This window comes from Rhinatrema bivittatum, chromosome 9 (assembly GCF_901001135.1).
Source record: "Rhinatrema bivittatum chromosome 9, aRhiBiv1.1, whole genome shotgun sequence".
Lineage (NCBI taxonomy): Eukaryota > Metazoa > Chordata > Amphibia > Gymnophiona > Rhinatrematidae > Rhinatrema > Rhinatrema bivittatum.
In genome coordinates, this window is record NC_042623.1 from 10,034,316 (window position 1) to 10,055,831 (window position 21,516).

The following is a 21,516-nucleotide window of genomic DNA, read 5'->3' on the forward strand; positions in this document are numbered from 1 at the left end:
TGCCCCCGCAGCCTTCTGGTGCGCATCTTGGGGGGAGGGGGGGGGCATGGATCAGAATGACGGGGCGGGCAGGAAGGACTCAGGGAGCTGCAGCACGGGAAGGGGAACAGGACTGTGAAAACAGAGGCCCTAAGAATAGGATAGGGAGAAAGGAGCGAGGAGGATCTGAGACAAGGAGAACCTGGATGAGTGGAGAGAAGAAGAAGAGCAAGGACAACCTGAGGGAGGTGAAAGAGGAGGGAGGCCATAGGTGGGGGGGAGAGGAGCAAAGAGAACCTCAGCAGGAGGAGGGCAGAGACGTGAGAAGGTGAGAAACAGGGAGGATATATTTAAAGAGAGGAAGGAGGAAGAGATACAGGAATAGACAAAGGTGATGAGAGCGGTCAGAAAGGGGTAGAGATGGAAAAACATGGAAGGAGAGAGGGCAAAGTCTCGGTTTGGCAAGGGATGAAGAGTTGAAACGTGTGAATGAGGAGAGGAAAATGTGGAATGAAATAATTCAATAAGGGGAACTGGATGTGCCGGGACCTACAGCTCGGCCCATACTCTGCCCCCCATGCCTGATGCCCTGGGAGGGTCTGCCCTGGGGGGAGCCGGTCACGGTAAGGGCTCTTTCAAAAGCAGCCTGACCAGTTTCCTCTCCCATCACTCCAGTGCCTCCCAGCACTTCCTGGGCTAAACATGGCATCTAGGTTCCTGCCAGGGCTCCCCCCCCACCGCAGTACTTACAAAAGGAGCCAGCGAGGCTGCGCTGGCAGCAATCCCCACACTGGACACATTTTGCTCCTCTCCAATATGCTTGAGCGCTGGAGAGTGGGGGGGGGGGGGGAGCAATTCTGAGTCACTGCCTTGGGGCTCAAAGCATCGCACCCCAAGAAGACTGGGCTTTTCCTTTTCTTCTTTTCAAAGCTCTCCCAATGCTGCACAGCAATGAAGCCAGTCAGTACCAGTCCCTGAAGAGAGCTGGATTTTGCCAGGGAAAGGAACAGCAAACAGACCCGACTGTCTTCCACGGAGTTCCCCAACTCCGTCCTGGCTCGGCCCAGGGAGACCAGCGGGTCAGCACCTTGCAAGCCTGCCTTGAGCTTTTCACAACACCAATCCAGACACCATCATCTGCCGGAGGCAGAGAACTGCCGACAGCTCCTCCTGCTACTCTGCAGCGAGATGGGGTCAGAGTGAAAAGGAGCTCTCTGTCTCCATCTGCTGCTGGGAGATGGTGTCTGCACTGCTTTTGGCAGAAGATGCTGTGTTTGGAAGAGGCGAAGAGTTTTTAATATTGGAAAGGGGCAATGTCTAGATTTAATTGGGCTGTGGTGATGTAGAATGGGAGGGTTATGACTGGTTTGCTTGGCTTCAATTATTTTCTCTCTTTTAATCTATTTTACATTTTGGGTATTTATATTTTGCTTGTGTTAACAATCAAACATAATAAAAATGTAGGATGTATTTCTAAATAATAGCTGAACAGTCATAAAACTTGATAGCCGGACCTGACTCTGGAACTCGCTTCTGTCTGTAATGCGCAGTATCAACCACGCCAAAACCTTTAAAAAGGCTCTAAAGCCCGTCTTTTTAAGTTAGCATTTGACCTGCAGTCTCCCCAGGCCTAAATCTTTTCCACGCTTGCAGGACAGCCTCCTCTAAGCATTGATTTGCTTTCTATCCCGGGCTGTGCCTTTGGTTTGTTTCTCTGACTTGTATTTAAAGTATAATGAATGCAATAATACAAGATAAACCGCACTGGGTGACCCAATGTGGGCCGAGACTGCAGGATAGAAATCAAAAATTAAAATAAATATTTCAAAGCTATCAATAAAAACTCTACAAAATTTCCCAAATGCCAATAATGTTTCAAAAGAGTAGACACAAACACTCAATATTAAAACAAAGAAGGATAAAAAAAAAAATCCTCTCCATTGCATACCCGATTTCAAATCACCCTGCAACTGTTGTGGATTAGTGGGGGAGAGGGGTACACAAACTTTCTCCTCTAACACTCACGCCCTTGTTCATGCACTCACACTGGGTCTCTCCTTCTTCAGCTGCTGGTGGGATGGGCTCTACGCTGCCGATTATGATGTCCCCAAGCTTTGGGGTCCTACACCACCACCTAATAGACGCAACAACCCTACCTGCACAGGTCTCCAATGAAAACCCACTCTTCAGATAGCCACGTTGTATTCACGCTTAACGTGGATCAGTGCGACGCGCCCGCACGAGGCTCTGATGAAGGTCCGCTCTTCCGATATCCACGTTGTATTCACGCTTAACGTGGATCAATGCGATGCCCGCACGAGGTGCTGATGAAGGTCCGCTCTTCAGATAGCCATGTTGTATTCACGCTTAACGTGGATCAATGCGATGCCCGCACGAGGCTCTGATGAAGGTCCGCTCTTCAGATATCCACGTTGTATTCATGCTTAACTTGGATCAGTGCAATGCCCGCACGAGGTGCTGATGAAGGTCCGCTCTTCAGATATCCACGTTGTATTCACGCTTAACGTGGATCAATGCGATGCCCGCACGAGGCTCTGATGAAGGTCCGCTCTTCAGATATCCACGTTGTATTCACGCTTAACGTGGATCAATGCGATGCCCGCACGAGGCTCCGATGAAGGTCCGCTCTTCAGATATCCACGTTGTATTCACGCTTAACGTGGATCAGTGCGATGCCCGCACGAGGTGCTGATGAAGGTCCGCTCTTCCGATATCCACGTTGTATTCACGCTTAACGTGGATCAGTGCGATGCCCGCACGAGGTGCTGATGAAGGTCCGCTCTTCAGATATCCACGTTGTATTCATGCTTAACTTGGATCAGTGCAATGCCCGCACGAGGTGCTGATGAAGGTCCGCTCTTCAGATAGCCATGTTGTATTCATGCTTAACGTGGATCAGTGCGACGCGCCCGCACGAGGCTCTGATGAAGGTCCGCTCTTCAGATAGCCATGTTGTATTCATGCTTAACTTGGATCAGTGCAATGCCCGCACGAGGCTCTGATGAAGGTCCGCTCTTCAGATATCCACGTTGTATTCATGCTTAACTTGGATCAGTGCAATGCCCGCACGAGGTGCTGATGAAGGTCCGCTCTTCAGATAGCCATGTTGTATTCACGCTTAACGTGGATCAATGCGATGCCCGCACGAGGCTCTGATGAAGGTCCGCTCTTCAGATAGCCATGTTGTATTCATGCTTAACTTGGATCAGTGCAATGCCCGCACGAGGTGCTGATGAAGGTCCGCTCTTCAGATAGCCATGTTGTATTCACGCTTAACGTGGATCAATGCGATGCCCGCACGAGGCTCTGATGAAGGTCCGCTCTTCAGATAGCCATGTTGTATTCATGCTTAACTTGGATCAGTGCAATGCCCGCACGAGGTGCTGATGAAGGTCCGCTCTTCAGATAGCCATGTTGTATTCACGCTTAACGTGGATCAATGCGATGCCCGCACGAGGCTCTGATGAAGGTCCGCTCTTCAGATAGCCATGTTGTATTCATGCTTAACTTGGATCAGTGCAATGCCCGCACGAGGTGCTGATGAAGGTCCGCTCTTCCAATATCCACGTTGTATTCATGCTTAACTTGGATCAGTGCAATGCCCGCACGAGGTGCTGATGAAGGTCCGCTCTTCAGATAGCCATGTTGTATTCATGCTTAACTTGGATCAGTGCAATGCCCGCACGAGGTGCTGATGAAGGTCTGCTCTTCAGATATCCATGTTGTATTCATGCTTAACGTGGATCAGTGCGATGCCCGCACGAGGTGCTGATGAAGGTCCGCTCTTCCGATATCCACGTTGTATTCACGCTTAACGTGGATCAGTGCGATGCCCGCACGAGGCGCTGATGAAGGTCCGCTCTTCAGATATCCACGTTGTATTCACGCTTAACGTGGATCAATGCGATGCCCGCACGAGGCTCTGATGAAGGTCCGCTCTTCAGATATCCACGTTGTATTCATGCTTAACTTGGATCAGTGCAATGCCCGCACGAGGTGCTGATGAAGGTCCGCTCTTCAGATATCCACGTTGTATTCATGCTTAACGTGGATCAGTGCAATGCCCGCACGAGGTGCTGATGAAGGTCCGCTCTTCCGATATCCACGTTGTATTCACGCTTAACGTGGATCAGTGGGATGCCCGCACGAGGTGCTGATGAAGGTCCGCTCTTCAGATATCCACGTTGTATTCATGCTTAACTTGGATCAGTGCAATGCCCGCACGAGGTGCTGATGAAGGTCCGCTCTTCCGATATCCACGTTGTATTCACGCTTAACGTGGATCAGTGCGATGCCCGCACGAGGTGCTGATGAAGGTCCGCTCTTCAGATATCCACGTTGTATTCATGCTTAACGTGGATCAGTGCGATGCCCGCACGAGGTGCTGATGAAGGTCCGCTCTTCAGATATCCACGTTGTATTCATGCTTAACGTGGATCAGTGCGATGCCCGCACGAGGTGCTGATGAAGGTCCGCTCTTCAGATATCCACGTTGTATTCATGCTTAACGTGGATCAGTGCGATGGAGAAGGTACAGAGAAGGGCAACCAAAATGATAAAGGGGATGGAACAGCTTCCCTATGAGGAAAGGCTGAAGAGGTTAGGGCTGTTCAGCTTGGAGAAGAGACAGCTGAGGGGGGATATGATAGAGGTCATTAAGATCATGAGAGGTCTTGAACGAGTAGATGTGACTCAGTTATTTACACTTTCGAATAATAGAAGGACTAGGGGGCATTCCATGAAGTTAGCAAGTAGCACATTTAAGACTAATCAGAGAAAATTCTTTTTCACTCAACGCACAATAAAGCTCTGGAATTTGTTGCCAGAGGAGGTGGTTAGTGCAGTTAGTGTAGCTGGGTTCAAAAAAGGTTTGGATTAGTTCTTGGAGGAGAAGTCCATTAATGGCTATTAATCAATTTTACTTAGGGAATAGCCACTGCTATTAATTGCATCAGTTCATGCAAAAGCTTAGCAGTGGGTCGGAAAAGCAGCAGGGGAGAAGGGATTTTAAGAAAAAAAGCACGAAAGAGCACCTAAAAAATATTTTTGACCTTAATAAAAAGAATAATAGACGGAGGTAAAAGAAAGGATAACTGCAAATCGGTTATCCTCATCAAATACCTCCGTACAAGATTACCACCGCACAAGGATTCCCTTGTACGCTCGAGTTGGTGAATTGTTGAAAAGGGAAAGAGGTTGGTTAGTGATTAATTGCATCAGTAGCATGGGATCTTCTTAGTGTTTGGGTATTTGCCAGGTTCTTGTGGCCTGGTTTTGGCCTCTGTTGGAAACAGGATGCTGGGCTTGATGGACCCCTGGTCTGACCCAGCATAGCAAGTTCTTATGTTCTTAAGGTCCGCTCTTCCGATACCCATGTTGTATTCATGCTTCACGTGGATCAAGGAGTAGCATTCACGGGCCTCTTATGAAGATCTGCTCTTCAGATATCCATGTTGTATTCATGCTTAACATGGATCAGTGCGACGCGCCCGCACGAGGCTCTGCTGAAGGTCCGTTCTTCAGCTGGCGGTGCTGAATTCATGCAGCATGGGCAGAGGACAGAATGGCATTGCAGCACCTCTCCCACAATCGGAAGCATTTTATTTTAAGCAGAGTCAGACCTATGCTTCCAGCCTCACTTCAGCAATCCTGAGGCAGGATGAGAATTTCCAGCTTAGTTGTCTCTTTTTAAAGCAAGGCAACAACTGCAGGAATTTATTTTAAAAAGGAATGTTATTTCAAATACAGAAAATGGCAAAAGCAGTATTTGCAAGGTTACATGTAGTTCGACAGTTAAAGCCTTTTTTGTCTAACGGATCTGAGTAATAAGTTAGATAGATGATTGCAATGCCCTGTATGTAGGGTTACCACAGAAGTTACTAAGGGTGCTGCATTTAGTCAGGAATGGAGCAGCTAGAATGATTATGAGATCCCGACCACATAAGCATATAACACCAACCTTACATTATTTGCATTGGCTGCCAGTTAAAGAAAGAAACGCTTCAAGATATTGGTATTGTTGTTTAAAAGTTTTGCATTTTGAAGGCTATTCCTCACCTAGATTAGTTCAACCTTATGACAACAGTTGAACCTTACGTTCTTTAGAACAAAATCTTTTAATGGAACCAAGTTTTAGGGATTATGAGTACCAGGAAATGCGAAACAAAGCTTTTTCTATAGGAGGACCAAAGATGTGGAACACTATTTCTAATGAATTGAGAAAAATGAAGGAGCTGAAGTTTCTTAGAAAAATTTTAAAGACATATGTTTTTAAAGAAGCTTACTGTATCTTAATTTTTAACATTTGTATGTTTTGATGCTGATTTGTGATATGACAACGATTATGTATGTTTTTTAAGCTGCAAGTCACACAGATCAACAGCATTTGAATGTAGCAGATTATAAATGCAACATAAATAAATAAATAGAAGCTAGGATTTCCCAGCAGCAAAAGCTCACCATACCTCTGGCCTTATTTTTAGATTTAAAAAAAACTCTTCAAAAACAACATTTAAAGAATGTTCTACATTGGCTTAAATGGAATTCTAATGTGTATTCAGCACAGCCCTCCCTTCAGCTATGCAACGTTCATTATTTATTTATTTTATTTATTTAAATTCTTTTAATATACCGATGCTCAAGACCAGGTCCTATCGTACCGGTTTACATAAAACTAGGGGGAACCAATTAACAGAGCAAACAAAAACAAAAGTTACATTATAACAGGGAATGTGGAACTAGGCTGTTAGAGAAAAGATAGTTTAAACAAATTCTAACTGGAGAGAAGGGCAAAAGCAGGAGAGGGTGCTTACAGTATAAGAATAATGTACAAATTTACATAGTGTGTATGAATTAAGCAAGTCATACTCCAGATATCTAACTTTTCCTTGAGGTTAGCTTTGCTCCTGATAGATTATAAAGTAAAATGCAAATAAATGCATCCTAAAATCAAATATTCAAAAATGCACAATGAATACATATTTTGTACATCCTTATGCCAGGAGAGAGGAAGCTGTGGGCACAGGAGATGAGAACAGAGTTATTCCAAGTAGCTGTACCCAGAGGCTGCAGTTCATTTAGCTACAAAGATCCCCAACAATGGATGAAAGCGTCTTTCCACTGTAACACAGTAAATGACAGCAGAAAGAGACCAATATAGCCCATCCAGTCTGCTGGAAACGTTGCTGTGGAAGAGTGGGATGACTAGGCAGCTGCTAGGCCACCCACTCACTCATTCCTACCATTTCAATAAGTGCTCCAAGAAAACAAATGGCACGGACTAACTGGCATGACAGCAGGCCTACTGCATGCTTGCCTCATGGCCAGGGACAGCAAGAGCTGAACTGAAGACTTTCAGAGCACAAAAGAAACTTCAGGGGATACAAACACTAAAAATGAAATACTACAAAAGGCCTGGGACTCATCACGGAAGCAGAGCACCACGCTTTGAAAGCGACTCAGCTATGCCGCGTCTTTACGCAGGGCTTACCAATGGATTTCTGCATTTTCAAGGAGTTTGAACAACAAATTTCTCTCATGCAAGGAGGGGAAAACTAAGGCCTTCCAGCTGCTTCATTTGTTTCTCACTGTTCAACAAGCTAAGCATTGATTCTCTTCGGTGGCAGATAATCTAAAAGCAGCAAAATACTGCAGTGCATCAGCTCTTTAGCACTGGATCATTAAAGAAGAGGACCAATTGAGTTTACTAAATCACAAGCTTCAATCGCCCACAGAGGAGATCAGGGCACAGAACACCCAAACAGTATCAAAGATAATTGAAGAAATGCCTTAATTAGTTTAATGATTTTAATGGATGGGATCAGATCCAGTGTTAATACCTAAGGAGTGCACAAGGAAAAAAAAAAAAAAAAATATATATATATATACAAAGCTTTGCTCCTAAGCCATTTCCATGCTAGTCACAAACTAAAAAGCCAAACCATTAGGCACAAAATTAATAGCTGTGGGTCATGCACACTTCTTCCTGAAGTCAAATTGTTTGAAACTCATACCTCTCCTGTTGGCTTCTCACTTACAGGCTAATGTGCAGGACATTGACAAATCAAACAAGAGAACAACAGTTTGTTATCACGTTGACAAAACATTTCATATCCAGGTGCAAACTTAGAAACATTTTGATATCTACAGAGGAAATAAAAATGTGTAATCTGTACCTTGAAGCCACATTTCTCCAGATATGCCTCCTCCTCTTTCTTGGTGAGATCGCTGCGTTTGAAATATTTTTTACTTTCCTGGATAAAATAAAAAGTCAGAGTGTATTTGAAGGCACGTTAACAAAGATCTAAGCATGCACACCCTGGAGGAAAGGGGAGACATGATACTGGCTACCCACCAGTGCTGATCACCTTGTAACAGCTAACATCTAAGGTACAAAGACAAAAAAATTGAAAAAAACTGCCTTTGAAACTGAGAAGAGATTTCTGTGGGGAAAGTCATGATTCTGAGACCCGCCCCCTCCCCTGACATCATCGCAAACAGAGCCGGGCAGTTTGAAAGGCGCCAAGCCAGCAGGCGCCGCGCACAGAAGGGGTGTGACAAAGGGGCACTCCCCTTCGTGCAACCCTTTGTGTTATTTCTTTAATATGCTCCTTGTTATACCTTTTGCTTAATTGTTAAGAATTTTGATGGTTTTATTTTTGTAATCTCTTAGCCTCAGGTACAAAAATTTTAGATTGTAAGCCCTTTTAGGGGATAGTGAATTACCTATTGTACCTTATTGTAAACCGATGTGATATCTCTTTTGGAAATGAACATCGGTATATAAAAATCGTAAATAAATAAAATAAATAAATTTTAATACCTCCAGGGATTAAATGTCACAGGAGACAGGTCTCTTTCTATGGAAAAGAGATTGAGGGTGAAAGGGTGCAAAATCAGGAGTAATCTAAGGAAATATGTCTGGGAGGGGGTGGAGATGGGAAGTGTCAGAATCCAAGAAAGCTTGGAAAAGCACAGAGGAAGGGACTGTAAAGCTAAAGTAATAGGTGTGGATGGGTTGTAGAGTCTGTCATCATGTTCTATATTTCTACCACTTGTTCTACAGACACTTCAGTCATTTTCTATTCAACAATTCACCAACCAGCTCTGGTTTACAACACAAGAACATCTGCTTAGCCAACTTCAGAAAAGAAATAATTTGATGGCTGAGAGACTGCTGATCATTTTCTCTTCCTGCAGCAATACCACAGATCCTCAGGCTTCCCCCTTCACCCCCACCCCCACCCAAGGTTCCTCCATGATCATCTCAGGTTTTCTTGAATTCTTATATTGTTTTTTATTCCATCTCCACTATGAGTCTATTCTATGTATCCACCATCCCTTCCATGAAAAAATGCTTCCTCCATTAGGCCTAAGTCTACCCACTGCTAACTTCATAGCACGAGGGGGGGGGGGGGGGGGTTAAGAAGAAGAAGACAGGGAAAGTTCTCTCTGAGCTTCTTTCACTTCTCTGTGGAGAGCTACTCCTAATCCTTCTCTGCCTCCTCACTCCTGAAAAGGCATACATCAGACGTGGACTACTATAAAATACACTCAACTTGCTCCAACTTCCTTAAACCAACCTTTAAAAATTGCAAGAAAACTCAACTCACATGGCAACCCCTACACCCCTGGATGGGCAATCAACAGAGGAGTGCAAGGCACTGCATTCCAGAGCAGACCCACTACTGTAAACTGGTATATGCTCACAGTCCTGTGATAACCCTGCTGCCTTTTCCCACAGGGTTCCTAGGGGTGGGATTATAAACACATTTGGCTCACAGTCCTGCACTCGCTGCAATGCTAGTAGCAGTTTTTCTCCTGAGAGCAGTACCTAGGCACCTCTGCCAACCACGGATTAGTTATGTACATAGTTGAACAGGCTGCTGTCACAATTCGTGATCACTCACATTCTGTGGCTGATCCTCGACAAGCCACCCAGTAAAATCACCTAAGTGGCACAGGCCACTTAGTTTGTCTATATACTGCCCTTCAGGGAATGCCTCAGGAAAGGGCTACATTGCTCACCATTCCTCTAGGGCAGTTATCCAGCACATCTTTGGACTATTAAAAATTACATTAGGATGTCCAGATCACAGTGGAAATGTCTTACTCCTCTCACCTGGAAAAGTGCAAGAAATGTTTATAGTGTGCTGCACAATCTCACAAGCGGCATTGTTTGTCTTTGCCCACTTACTCAAGCACGGAAGACAAGAGCTCAGGCCTTGAGGCAGCCAAGGAGGAGGAAGATGTATCAGGTGGTGAGGCTGTATCCAACAGACTGTGCATCATGATTCAATAGTTCTGCTGAATTGCTGAGAGATGTGAAGGGATGATCTCAGAAAGCATGGTCTTATGTGAGAATGAATGTGTACACACGTTTTACAACGGTACAGTTTTGAATGTGGTTATGTATTTCAGGGCTTGTTGTATGCGAGGCTGAAGTTACCTGTAGTTTCCTTGAAAGGTGATCAGCTCCTTCCCTGCCATGATACTCTATTATTGGTATTCTTCTGTACAGGTGTCAGTGCCAGTGATTAGGGACTGCATTCAATGCTGAATGATACGTTGGGTCGGTAATTTTGTATAAGTACCACGTATGCCTAATGTAACAACGTTTGCAAGCCTGCGCCTCTCGTTGAGCACATCAGAACATTGTTACATGTAAGTACTGATCAATTAAAAGCTGGAGATAAATAACCACTCCCAACCCCAAACTAGGATCATGACCACAATGTCTTCTATCACGCAGAGTTTTCTTCCAGGCAACATGATCAAGAACGCTGCCTAAGTTACCCTATCCTTAGGGATCTTAGCATAACAACTTTTTTTTTTGGCCACGTATAAAGCGGATACTCTGCCATGTTCACTGGCACGAATCTGAGAGGAGAGAAGCAAAAGCGCCAGCTGGGCCGGGAAGGAGGGCGATGAACCCCTGGGCCGTGAGGCCTGTGCCCCCTGCCCCTTACCACCAGCAGCTGCTTCTCTTCCAGGAGTTTCCTCTTCCGGGCGATCTCAGCCTTCAGGATCTCCATGGTCTCTCCGGGGCGCCCCCGCGGCCACCGCCATACAGCGACCGCTGCCGGCTTCCGGTTCACAGTTAACGGAACCGGAAGGAACGCGGCTGTACCTGTGGAAGCACCAGCGATTTCCGGGTCTGACCTTGCAGCGCATGCGCAGACTAATGGACGGCCTACGGGGGTGGTGACGCAGCCGGGCGAGGTTTTGCGGGTCCCGGCACTGGGTCCTGTCATGGCGGCCCGCCCGCGGGATTCACTAGGGAGAGAGGGAGCGGCGACGATGGTTCCGTCCACCCTGAGCTGCAGGGAAGTTTATCGAACCCTTTCCGTCCTCCGTGGGCAGCAGAAGCAGAACAACTAGACCGGGAAGCCAAGGGGAGGCGCTGGTTAATTCTTACAGGACCAGTGCTCTGCCACCGCTTTCTTATGAAGGGGATCTGTTCCACCAAATTATATAACAACATTTAAATTGGACGTGGCACATAACAATCCTGGGCAGATAATAAATCAAATAAACCTTTTATTGCATCAGCATATAAATTACCCATGCTTTCTACACGGAAGCACGCAGAAACTCTAGCGGGTAGCACTGTTTCCCATCCTTCTCAAGCACATGGCACACCTACATTAAAAAATGTGTAGCCCACCCACCACACTGCTGACCTGGAGAGGATTCATGTAGCCAAAAGAAGAGTTAGGAAAGCACCGAAAACCCCATCAGTCTCGCTTCCAAATTGTAAAACAAAGGAGAGAAGAGACAAAGACATACAGGAAGCTATCACAATGGACCAACTCCATTTACACAGGGATGTGCATTCGTCTAGGACGTTGAAATTGTCTTAACTCGTCCTGTTTCGGCCACCCCACAAAACGAAGGAAATTTTGTTTTGGGGGGGGGTTAGTGCACAATAACCCGAAATTCGGGGTAGCCAGGAAAAAAAAATACCCGAACCGCGGTAAACCGAAATTTCTTGTGGTGGGCCTCTAATGAAGGCCGCACCGAAAGAGATCTGCTTTGGCTGAACCTATTATGTACAAGTGCAGGAGACCAGATCAGTTAATGACTTTGGCTGCCTCTTGAAGCTGCCAGAGTTCCTTCACTGCTGATACTTCCAAAACGCAGAATGTCACATCCCACTTAAGTGAATGCTCTCCCTGCCTCCCTCAGCCTGGGAATCGGACAGAGGGTGCAAAGACTTAAAAGATAGAGAATATAAGGACCTGTTGTTTTGTGTAATGTGTGTGCTGCACAAAACGGCTCAGCTGTGAGTGCCCTGCAGACTGTCCGTTAATTACCACACATTCAGGCTCATAATGTAGCTAGAAAGCTCCTGCATGTTTAAGAATTACCACTCGTTGCTGAAGACAACTCAGGTGCTGACCTGGATCTGAGCATCAGACAGTGGTGACTTTTCCGTGGCACACCTGATCAGGTCTGCAGACACACTGGCATATAGAATCCCCTTGCACAAAAACACCAAGTTCAGTCCCATAGATTTACAGTAGCCCTACCTCTGATACAGAGTTACATTTCCAGCGATAAGAAATCATGAGTACATTGATTAATATAAGATTTGAATGGTGGAGTCCTAATTTCTGAGCACAGTTTTAGTTGCACTTGTATGCTAAATCAGAAGTAAAGCTGTACACACAAAAATGTGCTCAAAGTCAGGCACATTGTATTACTTTGGGGGTCAGGGGTCAGAGGTACACAGTCCAGTCACTAAACTGAAGCAAAAATGCCTTCCTGTTCATACTCCAGATCAGTCCAGACAAGTGGGTTTATGCATCCCTACCAGCAGATGGTGGCAGAGAACAAAACTTTGAGGCACTGCTGCAGGAGGAGCCACCTGCAGTCCCTCAGTATTTCTGTCTCCTGCAGATGGTGGAGGTGCAAACCTGCAGTCTGGAGTTAAAAAAAAATAAAAAAATTATAAGGAGATTTTGGCTCCCTGAGGTGTTAGGTTCCTTCATGGGCCATTGCTCAGGTAGAGCAGGGCAAGCGGGGGATTGGCTCAGCCCTAATCATCGAGGGGGAGGGGAGTGAAAGCCAGGGGGTCCTGGTTCCCTCACTCCCTCAGCGCTTAGTCTCCTTCTGAAGCAGGGAAGTATTTGAGTTTTCTTCCCTGGCCCCATGTGTATGCGTGTCTTTAAGTTTAAAATTAAAAAAAAAAAAAAAAAAGCTGAACACAGGAAGAAGAGCATCGAGAGCAGGGCTGAGGCAGTTTGAGCGGCTGAATTTGTTCTCTGTCGGGAGACAGATAAGGGGGGTGTGGGGGGGGGATTCTTTCCTTGGTTGGGCCCAAGGGCTGTTTCAGCACCAGATAGTGCCGTTTTCTCCTCGCGTCAGCAGGGGCTATTTTTAGGCTCAATCGTGCCAGCATGCCCCCTCCCGCACAGCGTGGCAAAGTTTGTCGCAGCTGCAGTTCAAGACGGGCTCACCTCGATTCAACTGTGTTTTGCTAGGAATACATCTCAGGAGAGGCTGGGACCTCTGCGGGGCGGCAGAAGCTCGAGCTCAGCTGGGCCAGTTCTGAAGGCCCCGGGGGGGGAGGGTCAAAGGAGCCGGCAGTCATTTTGTGTGCATGTGCTGGAAGTCAGGCTGCTGTTGCAGAGCCCCTCCCACGCTGTTTCCCACGGAACACGGCCCTGCTGGTGGCAGGGGAAGGGAAGAGGCGCAGGGGGACGTGGACTCATACCCTTCTTTGTAGGATCCGGAACCTTTTCAGCAGATTTTGTCCTTGTGCTCCATAAGGCCTGTTTGGCCAGGAAGGGAGCAGGGACCAAGAGGCCTTTGCCCAGGAAGTCCAGGACGGCTAAGAAGCCTAGGGATCGGAGGCATGCAGAGTCCAGAGGGATCCTGTGCTCCTTGGGTCTCAATCGGTCCGCGTTGGAAGAAAGCACATCAGATGAGATGGATGATCCAGATCAGATGCAGGGAGGGCCAGTGGATCTGGACATGGACCCTGTTAGCACCTTGGTAAATCCGATGCAGGATCCATACCAGGATCCTGTTAGTGCAGTGCAGGATCTGGGCCCAGATCCTCGGGAGGTCCACCTGTTCCGTAGGGATGAGCTGGGCCTGCTAATTCACCAGGTGCTGGATGAGCTAGGGATTAATGTCGCTCAGGAAGATTCAGATAATGAAGGGGTAAACTCAGTCCTGGAGGGATTATGGGGGCCCCCTAAGGCCTTTCCATTTCCTAAGAAGGTGAAGAGGTTGGTGGATCTGGAGAGGGAATCTTCTGAAGCAGGCTAGAAGGTGGCCAGGGCTATGGCTAAGTTATATCTCTTGCCGGAACAAATGTTGGGAGTCGTGGAAGATTCCCAAGGTGGATGTGGCAGTTTCTGCAGTTACCAAGAAGACAACCAACCCGGTGACAGGTTCGGCTGCTCTGAAGGATATCCAGGATCAGAAACTGGAAACTCTACTTAAGAGGCTGTTTGAGGTTTCAGCTTTGAGCTTTTGTGCAGCGGTTGTCGGAAGCTTGATGCAGAGAGCCTGCTTGTGCTGGGTACAGAAGGCACACAATAAGCGGTTGGGAAGGGCAGCTGAGGTGGCTCAAGCTACCCACTTGGGAGCGAGAGTGGCCTATGTGGCGGATGCCCTGTATGACATGATCTGGACTTCTGCCAGTGTGAGAAATGCAGCTTAAATGTTGCTATTACATAGAAAATAACAGATATAAGTTGTTCTAAGTTGCTTTATGTGTTTGATTTTGAAAAGGCCTACTCTATGACTGCTATAAAGTCAGAATGCTGCTAAGAATAGGGTAGGAAGAACTGACTCTAGAAGTGTCTTTATAGCTTTGCTAAACAAATATCAATGTCAAAATAAGAGAGATCCCTATTTCCCTGTACGTACCCGGATCAGTCCAGGCACCTGGGTTGTGACTCCGCACCAGCAGGTGGAGACAGAGAAAAACTTGTCGGTAGAAACAGAAAAAGAAGCCTTCACAGGTGGCAAGAATAAGGTAAGAAAAATGCCAGGATATGCTAACCGCAAAGCTAAAAAACCAAAGCTTAGAAAAGTATAAGAAGCCAGTGTCTGTCCAAAGAGAGTGTGCTTGCTCGCTTACATCTGCTGGCAGCCAGCACCCGTTTGCAAATGTTACAATAAAAGATTTCTTTCAATGAAGCTTTTCTGTTCACAGTCTTATCTTTCCCGAGAGGGAATAGAGTTATTATTTCTCACACCAGGAGTATGGCCTCTGCGGTTGCAGCACAGAGACTTCTATGGCTACAAAATTGGTCGGCAGATGTGCAGTCTAAAGCACAGCTGTCTAACCTCCCCTTCATGGGCAAGCTGCTATTTGGGGAGGATCTGGAGCAGCTCATGAAGCAGTTGGGGGGAGTTGAAGGGTAATAAGTTGCCTGAGGGCAGGAAAACCCCCCAAAAGTCTTTTCCTCCACGAACTCGATTTCGAGAGGCAAGGAGGTTTCACATTGGCAGGAGCCCAGGGCTGGCGGTGCAGAAACAGAATTCTGGCAGGCAGTAGTCCTTTCAAGCCCAACACAGACCTCCGAGGGACGGTGGACCCCAGGGAGGAGGCGGAAGTATGATGGGTCAATGAAGGCAGGCTGGTCCGCTCCTCTCCGGCGGCTATCAGAGGGAGGCTGTCTCTCTTTTATGAGGAGTTGACCAGGATCACATCAGGAAGTGGTAAGAGACGGCCATGCCTTAGAATTTTCTCATCTGCTCAATCTCCCACTGCGTCTCCTGGTACAAGCGAGAGGCGGTGCAGGATACTTTGCAACAGCCACAGCTCCTGCGTGCCTTTGTTCAAGTGCCCCCCCTCAGAAGAGGGGACAGGGTCGGTACTCAGTGTACTTCGTGGCGCCCAAAGAGGAGAGGACTTTTCAGCCCATTCTTGATCTGCAGAAGGTCAATGCTGCCCTCCGGATGCTGCAGTTTCGTATGGAGACGTTGCGCATGGTGATAGCGGCAGTGCGCAAAGGGGAGTTTCTGGTGTTGTTGGACTTAAGAACATAAGAACATAAGACTTGACAGAAGCCTATCTCCATATCCCTATTCGGGCCAAGCACCGGAGGTTCATGATCCTGGGGGAGCATTTCCAATTTCGGGCCCTTCCCTTTGTGTTGGAGACAGCACAGCACACGTTCACAGAGGCGATGGTGGTAGTGGTGGCGGCAGCACTCAGGAAGCCCTACTTGGACAATTGGCTAGTATGGACAAAGTCGGAAGTGGGGTGTTGTCGCTCAGTCCAGCGGGTCCTGCAGCTCCTGGAGTCGTCAGGCTGGGTGAAGGATCTGAAAAAGAGTCATCTGAAGTCAGCCCAGTCATTGGGATATCTGGGGCATGCTTCGATATCCAGATAGGGAAGGTGTTTCTGACTATGGAGAGGGTAGTCAAGTTGCAGAGTCAGACACTTCGGTTTCTGCGTCTGTCGGTTCCCAGAGTCTGGGGCTATTTGCAAGTACCGGGTCCCATGGCTTCTACGCTGGAATTAGTTTCATGGGCCTTTGCTCACATGCGCCCGCTGCAGAGAGCGCAGTTATCCCATTGGAATCTGCTTTCAGAGGAATTTCAGCTTCCTTTGCCGTTGCAGGAGGATGCCAGGTCCAGTTTCTCATGGTGGCTGTCTCAGCACATTCTGGAGAAAAGGATAGATCTGGAAGTGTCCAACTGGGTGGTGGTGACCACGGATGCCATTCTTTCTGGCTGGGGGGCGATTTGTCAAGGCAAATTGGCCCAGGGTCAGTGTTGCAACCGTCGCTGCCCGACGTCTCCACTATGCCCATCTTACCTCTTTGGCGACTCCCTCTTTGCCTGTTGGAAGTTTGGCTGCCGCGGCGTCATCGTGCCGTTCTCCTCCGTCATCCCAGGACCGGCTAGACGCTGCAATCCGCCATGTTTCCCAGCAGCCTAAAGGTGCGCGCGCGGCCCCGACTCATCTACCAGCAATGGCGCAAACCTCAGGGGCGTCCCCCTGAGGTGACATCATCTTCACCGGATATTTAAGGTCTCTGAAATCGCTAACGAATGGAGTTAGCAAGGACGGGATTGGACGGGGATTTCTCTCCTAGCTACTCTGCCTCCTCGGACTTACCAGGGGTACCCGCTCCTCGGGGGCCTCGCTTTCTCTTTGCTTTTCAGATCGCAGTCTGGAACCGGTACTCGCTCCTCGAGGGCCCTCGTTCCCTGACTTGTTCCTGAATACTACTTCTGCCAGGAAGTCATCGCTGCCTACAACACCAGTGAGTTACCATCTCTCTCTCAGAGCTTTCCCTGGAACCAGGTACTCGCTCCTCGAGGGCCTACTTCATTCCAGCTCCTGGGCTGCTTCTAAGAGACTATTGTGTGAGTGTTTCCATCAAGGTTCTGTTCCTGAACTCTGCATACCCTGCCTACTCACTATCTTCAGTTTCTCTACAGCTCAGTTATCCAGGCAGCTCGCTATTGCCACCTCTGGTGGTTCATTATACTGTTTAATAAAAGAATTAGTGTGTGTCTGACTCCATACTCTGAGCCTAACCGGTGGTCCCTCTTGGGATCTTCCCCCCGGAGGCGTGCTCATCTGCCACCGGCCCAAGGATCCACCTACAACTACCATGAACGCCAACAGATTGCTAAACTCGCACTACAGATTGCTAACGTCCACCTCAGTCAGTGATCATCAAAGGAGGAGACCTGGTCCATCAATAGGCTGGAGACCAGGACAGTGCGCAGAGTCTTACTGGCGTTTCTTCCACTCATTCAAGACAAGGCGGTGTGAGTGTTCTCGGACAATGCGACGACACTGGCGTACATCAACCAGAAGGGCGGAATGAAGAGATGTCTAGTAGTGCTGGAAGGGCAAGAACTATTTGTTTGGGCTGAGAAACGTCTAATAAAAATAGCTGCTTCCCAAGTAGCCAGAGTGGACAGCTTGCAGGCGGATTTCTTCAGCAGACTGTACAGGCAGCATCCCGCCCTGGTTTTAGCCCTCCAGCTTTTTAAATTTTATATTCTGCCTTTTGTGGCACTTCAAAGTACTGTAGGGATTCCCCTATTCCCAGAGGCCTTACAATCCAAGTTTGTACTGGAGGTAATGGAGGGTGAAGTCAGTTGCCCAAGATTACAAGGAGCAGCAGCAGGATTTAAACCCAGGCTTCCCTGTGTCACAGCCTGCTGCTCAAATCACTGGGTTACCATAAAATACAATTTGTGCTTTGATAGTTAATTTATAGTCAATGTATTTATTTTATTTTATTTATTTAAAAACTTTTCTATACCGTCGTTTAGTGATATACCATCACAACGGTTTACAAATAGGCACATGAATAAATTTGAAATAGATTTTACTTTAAACAGAGGGTGCCGAAGTTGTTCAGATACATGATTCAAAATATTATAAGCTATGGGGTAGATTTTCAGACGAGCGCGAACAGCCTACTTTTGTTTGCGCTCCAGGCGCAAACAAAAGTACGCTGGATTTTAGTAGATACGCGCGTAGTCGCGCGTATCGGCTAAAATCCTGGATCGGCGCGCGCAAGGCTATCGATTTCGTATAGCCTGCGCGCGCCGAGCCGCGCAGCCTACCCCCGTTCCCTCCTAGGCCGCTCCGAAATCGGAGCGGCCTAGAAGGGAACTTTCCTTTGCCCTCCCCTCACCTTCCCCTCCCTTCCCCTACCTAACCCACCCGCCCGGCCCTGTCTAAACCCCCATCCTACCTTTGTTGGGGGATTTACGCCTCCCAGAGGGAGGCGTAAATCCCCGCGCGCCAGCAGGCCTCCTGCGCGCCGGGCCGCGACCTGGGGGCGGGTACGGAGGGCGCGGCCACGCCCCTGGGCCGTAGCCACGCCCCCGTACCCGCCCCCAAAACGCTGCCGACACGCCCCCGCAACGCCGCGCGCTCCGGCCCCGCCCCCGACACGCCTCCGGACACGCCCACTCCGAAAACCCCGGGACTTACGCGAGTCCCGGGGTTCTTCGCGCGCCGGTGAGCCTATGTAAAATAGGCTCACCGGCGCGCAGGGCCCTGCTCGCGAAAATACGCCCGGTTTTGGGCGGATTTACGCGAGCAGGGCTCTGAAAATCCGCCCCTATATGTAGTGTGTATTGAAATTCCCTTTATGGGCTAACCATATATGTGATATACTGTAATTTTATTTATTTTATTTTATTTATTTATAGCTTTTATATACCGGCATTCGTAAAACACATCATGTCGGTTTACAGGTAACTGAGAAAGGAAATTACAATGAACACTGAAAGAGGGATAGCTAGATAAAAGATGTAGGAAGCTTTTTTTTTTTTTTTATACTGCTAACGAGCATCGTAGAAATTGGTTAGAAAATCAACATGAACTAATAAAATTGGTTAAATAATCAACATTAACTAAAAAACAATATTAAGTTGATATATGAAATTTTGTACAATGGAAGGTAAGGCAGAAGAATTTTGGGGGGGGGGAGTGGGGAGGGGAAAGAAGCGGAGGGAAGGGGGGAAATGGTAGGGATGGGTGTGATGCGAGGGAAACTGTGGCCTTTTAGAGGAGGAGTATTAAGGAGAGAAACAATGTTCAGGGGATAGGGCTGGGTGGGAAGGGCAGAGGGAGCTTTAACTTAAAACTTAAGTGTGATAAAAATAAAGGTAAAGAACGCATATATGTTATCTGGTGACTTTTGCCTGTGTGTATAAGTCCTTTTCTAGTTTCTTAGTACTACCTATTCCCCATTCTCATTTTGAAAAGCTTTTTTGAAAAGCCATGTTTTTAGGCTTTTTTTGAAGAGTTTATGGTCTCTCATTAATCTTATTATATATTGGATATATTGGATATATTTAAATAGACTTATATAGACTTCAGTCACAATCCAGGCCTAAAATTACAAAACAGTAGTTTGACCTCCATACTGATAAAATAAAACGAGAAATTACTACTTACCTGATAATTTCCTTTTCTTTAGTATAGACAGGTAGATCCAGAACAAGTGGGTTATGAACCTCTACCAGCAGATGGAGGTGGAGCAAAGCTGACATCATGGTATATATACCGCTGCAGTGACATCAGCCTGTCAGTATTCTCTGCAAAAGCCAACTGTCGACAAACTAACAAAAAAATTATTAACAGATAACCATTCTGGCATTCAGCCAACAGGAAATCACTGAGCTCAGACAAAAAATGTATAAACACTAGTCTAAGGACTGGATTAACACTTACCAGTAACCCCTGGAACACAGCCTCACAGGAGGACAATAGCACAACCTGCCGGCAGCCAAGGGCGGGAAGGTGGATCCACCTGTCTATACTAAAGAAAAGGAAATTATCAGGTAAGTAGTAATTTCTTACTTCTTAGCATTTAGACAGGTGAATCGAGAACAAGTGGGATGTACTTAAGCTACTCCCGAACAGGGCGGGATGCTGCCCGTGGTCCAGCCAGAACTGCACGTGCAAAGGCTGCATCCTCCAGGGCCTGCACATCCAGACGATAATACCTGGAAAAGGTGTGCAAGGAGGAGCATATCGCAGTTTGGCAAATGTCGACGGGAGACAACAATGTAACCTCCCTCCGCCCATGACACTGCCTGAGCTCGAGTGGAATGAGCCCTAACCTGATTAGGCAACGGCTGCTCATGACTACCTCCTTAATCCAGTGGGCTATTGTAGCCTGTGACGCTGGCTCACCCAGCTTATTTCCACTGTGGAGAACAAACAGGTGATCTGTCTTCCTGAGAGATTTAGAAACCTCCAAATAACTCTTGATATCCCTCTTGACATTCAAGGGCCGTAACAGGCGAAATTCCTCCACATCACTTTCTCTGTCCCAAGACGGCAGGGAAATGGACTGATTCACGTGAAAATCCAAAACCACTTTTGGCAAACAGGAAGGAGCATTACGCAGCTGTATTACCCCTGAAGTCACTCGAAGGAACAGCAAGACAAAGCATGCAGTTCGTATACACTACGCGCTGCACAAATTGCCACAACAAACACTGTTTTCAAGGTCAGAAATTACAAGGAGAGGGCACGCATTGGTCGAAAAGTAGGGCCCGCTAAAAAATCCAAAACCAGATTAAGACTCCACAAGGGCACCTGTAATTGCAAGGGAGGATGAAGATGTTTCACTCCTTTCAAGAAACAGGCCACATCTGGATGAGCCAACAAAGGTCCACCATTCACCTGACCCCTGAAACAGGCAAAAGCCACCACCTGTACCTTCAAGGAATTAAGGGCCAACCCTTTACTCACATCATCATGCAAAAATTCCAAAATGAGTGGGATCTTAACCGAACAAGGAAGAGCCCCTCGATCTTCACACCAAGTCTATAACACTCGCCAAACTCGCACATAGGTGTTATGATTCCTGCCCGCGGAGCTATTCCCCGCGAGCAGGCCTCTCACCTCTTGTGCTGCCCCTCCCATCGCGGCCGGAGCCGCCAACGTTCTTCGCGGCAGGAGCCGCAATCAGCTTGCCTCCTTCACCGCGGCAAGAGCCGTGGACTTCGGGGTGCCTCGCTGGCACAGCAGGCCTGCCACCATGTCTCTACGTGGTT

The 21,516-nt window shown here is 47.5% G+C and overlaps 1 protein-coding gene across 2 annotated transcripts in view; it reads right to left on the reverse strand.

Moving 5' to 3' along the window:
* PRPF18 (pre-mRNA processing factor 18) overlaps positions 1-11,154 on the reverse strand; it is a 90,616-nt gene extending 79,462 nt beyond the window's left edge. Inside the window, exons 1-3 of one of the 2 annotated variants that reach the window (XM_029615575.1) lie at positions 10,968-11,154; positions 8,175-8,252; positions 8,013-8,039 (exon numbers count right to left, since the gene is read on the reverse strand). In XM_029615575.1, coding sequence (XP_029471435.1) covers positions 8,013-8,039; positions 8,175-8,252; positions 10,968-11,033 — 171 coding nt within the window. In that variant the 5' untranslated portion in view covers positions 11,034-11,154. The remainder of the gene's footprint in view (positions 1-8,012; positions 8,040-8,174; positions 8,253-10,967) is intronic. The other variant, XM_029615576.1, reaches the window with a different exon arrangement.
* Positions 11,155-21,516: the final 10,362 nt, after the last annotated feature.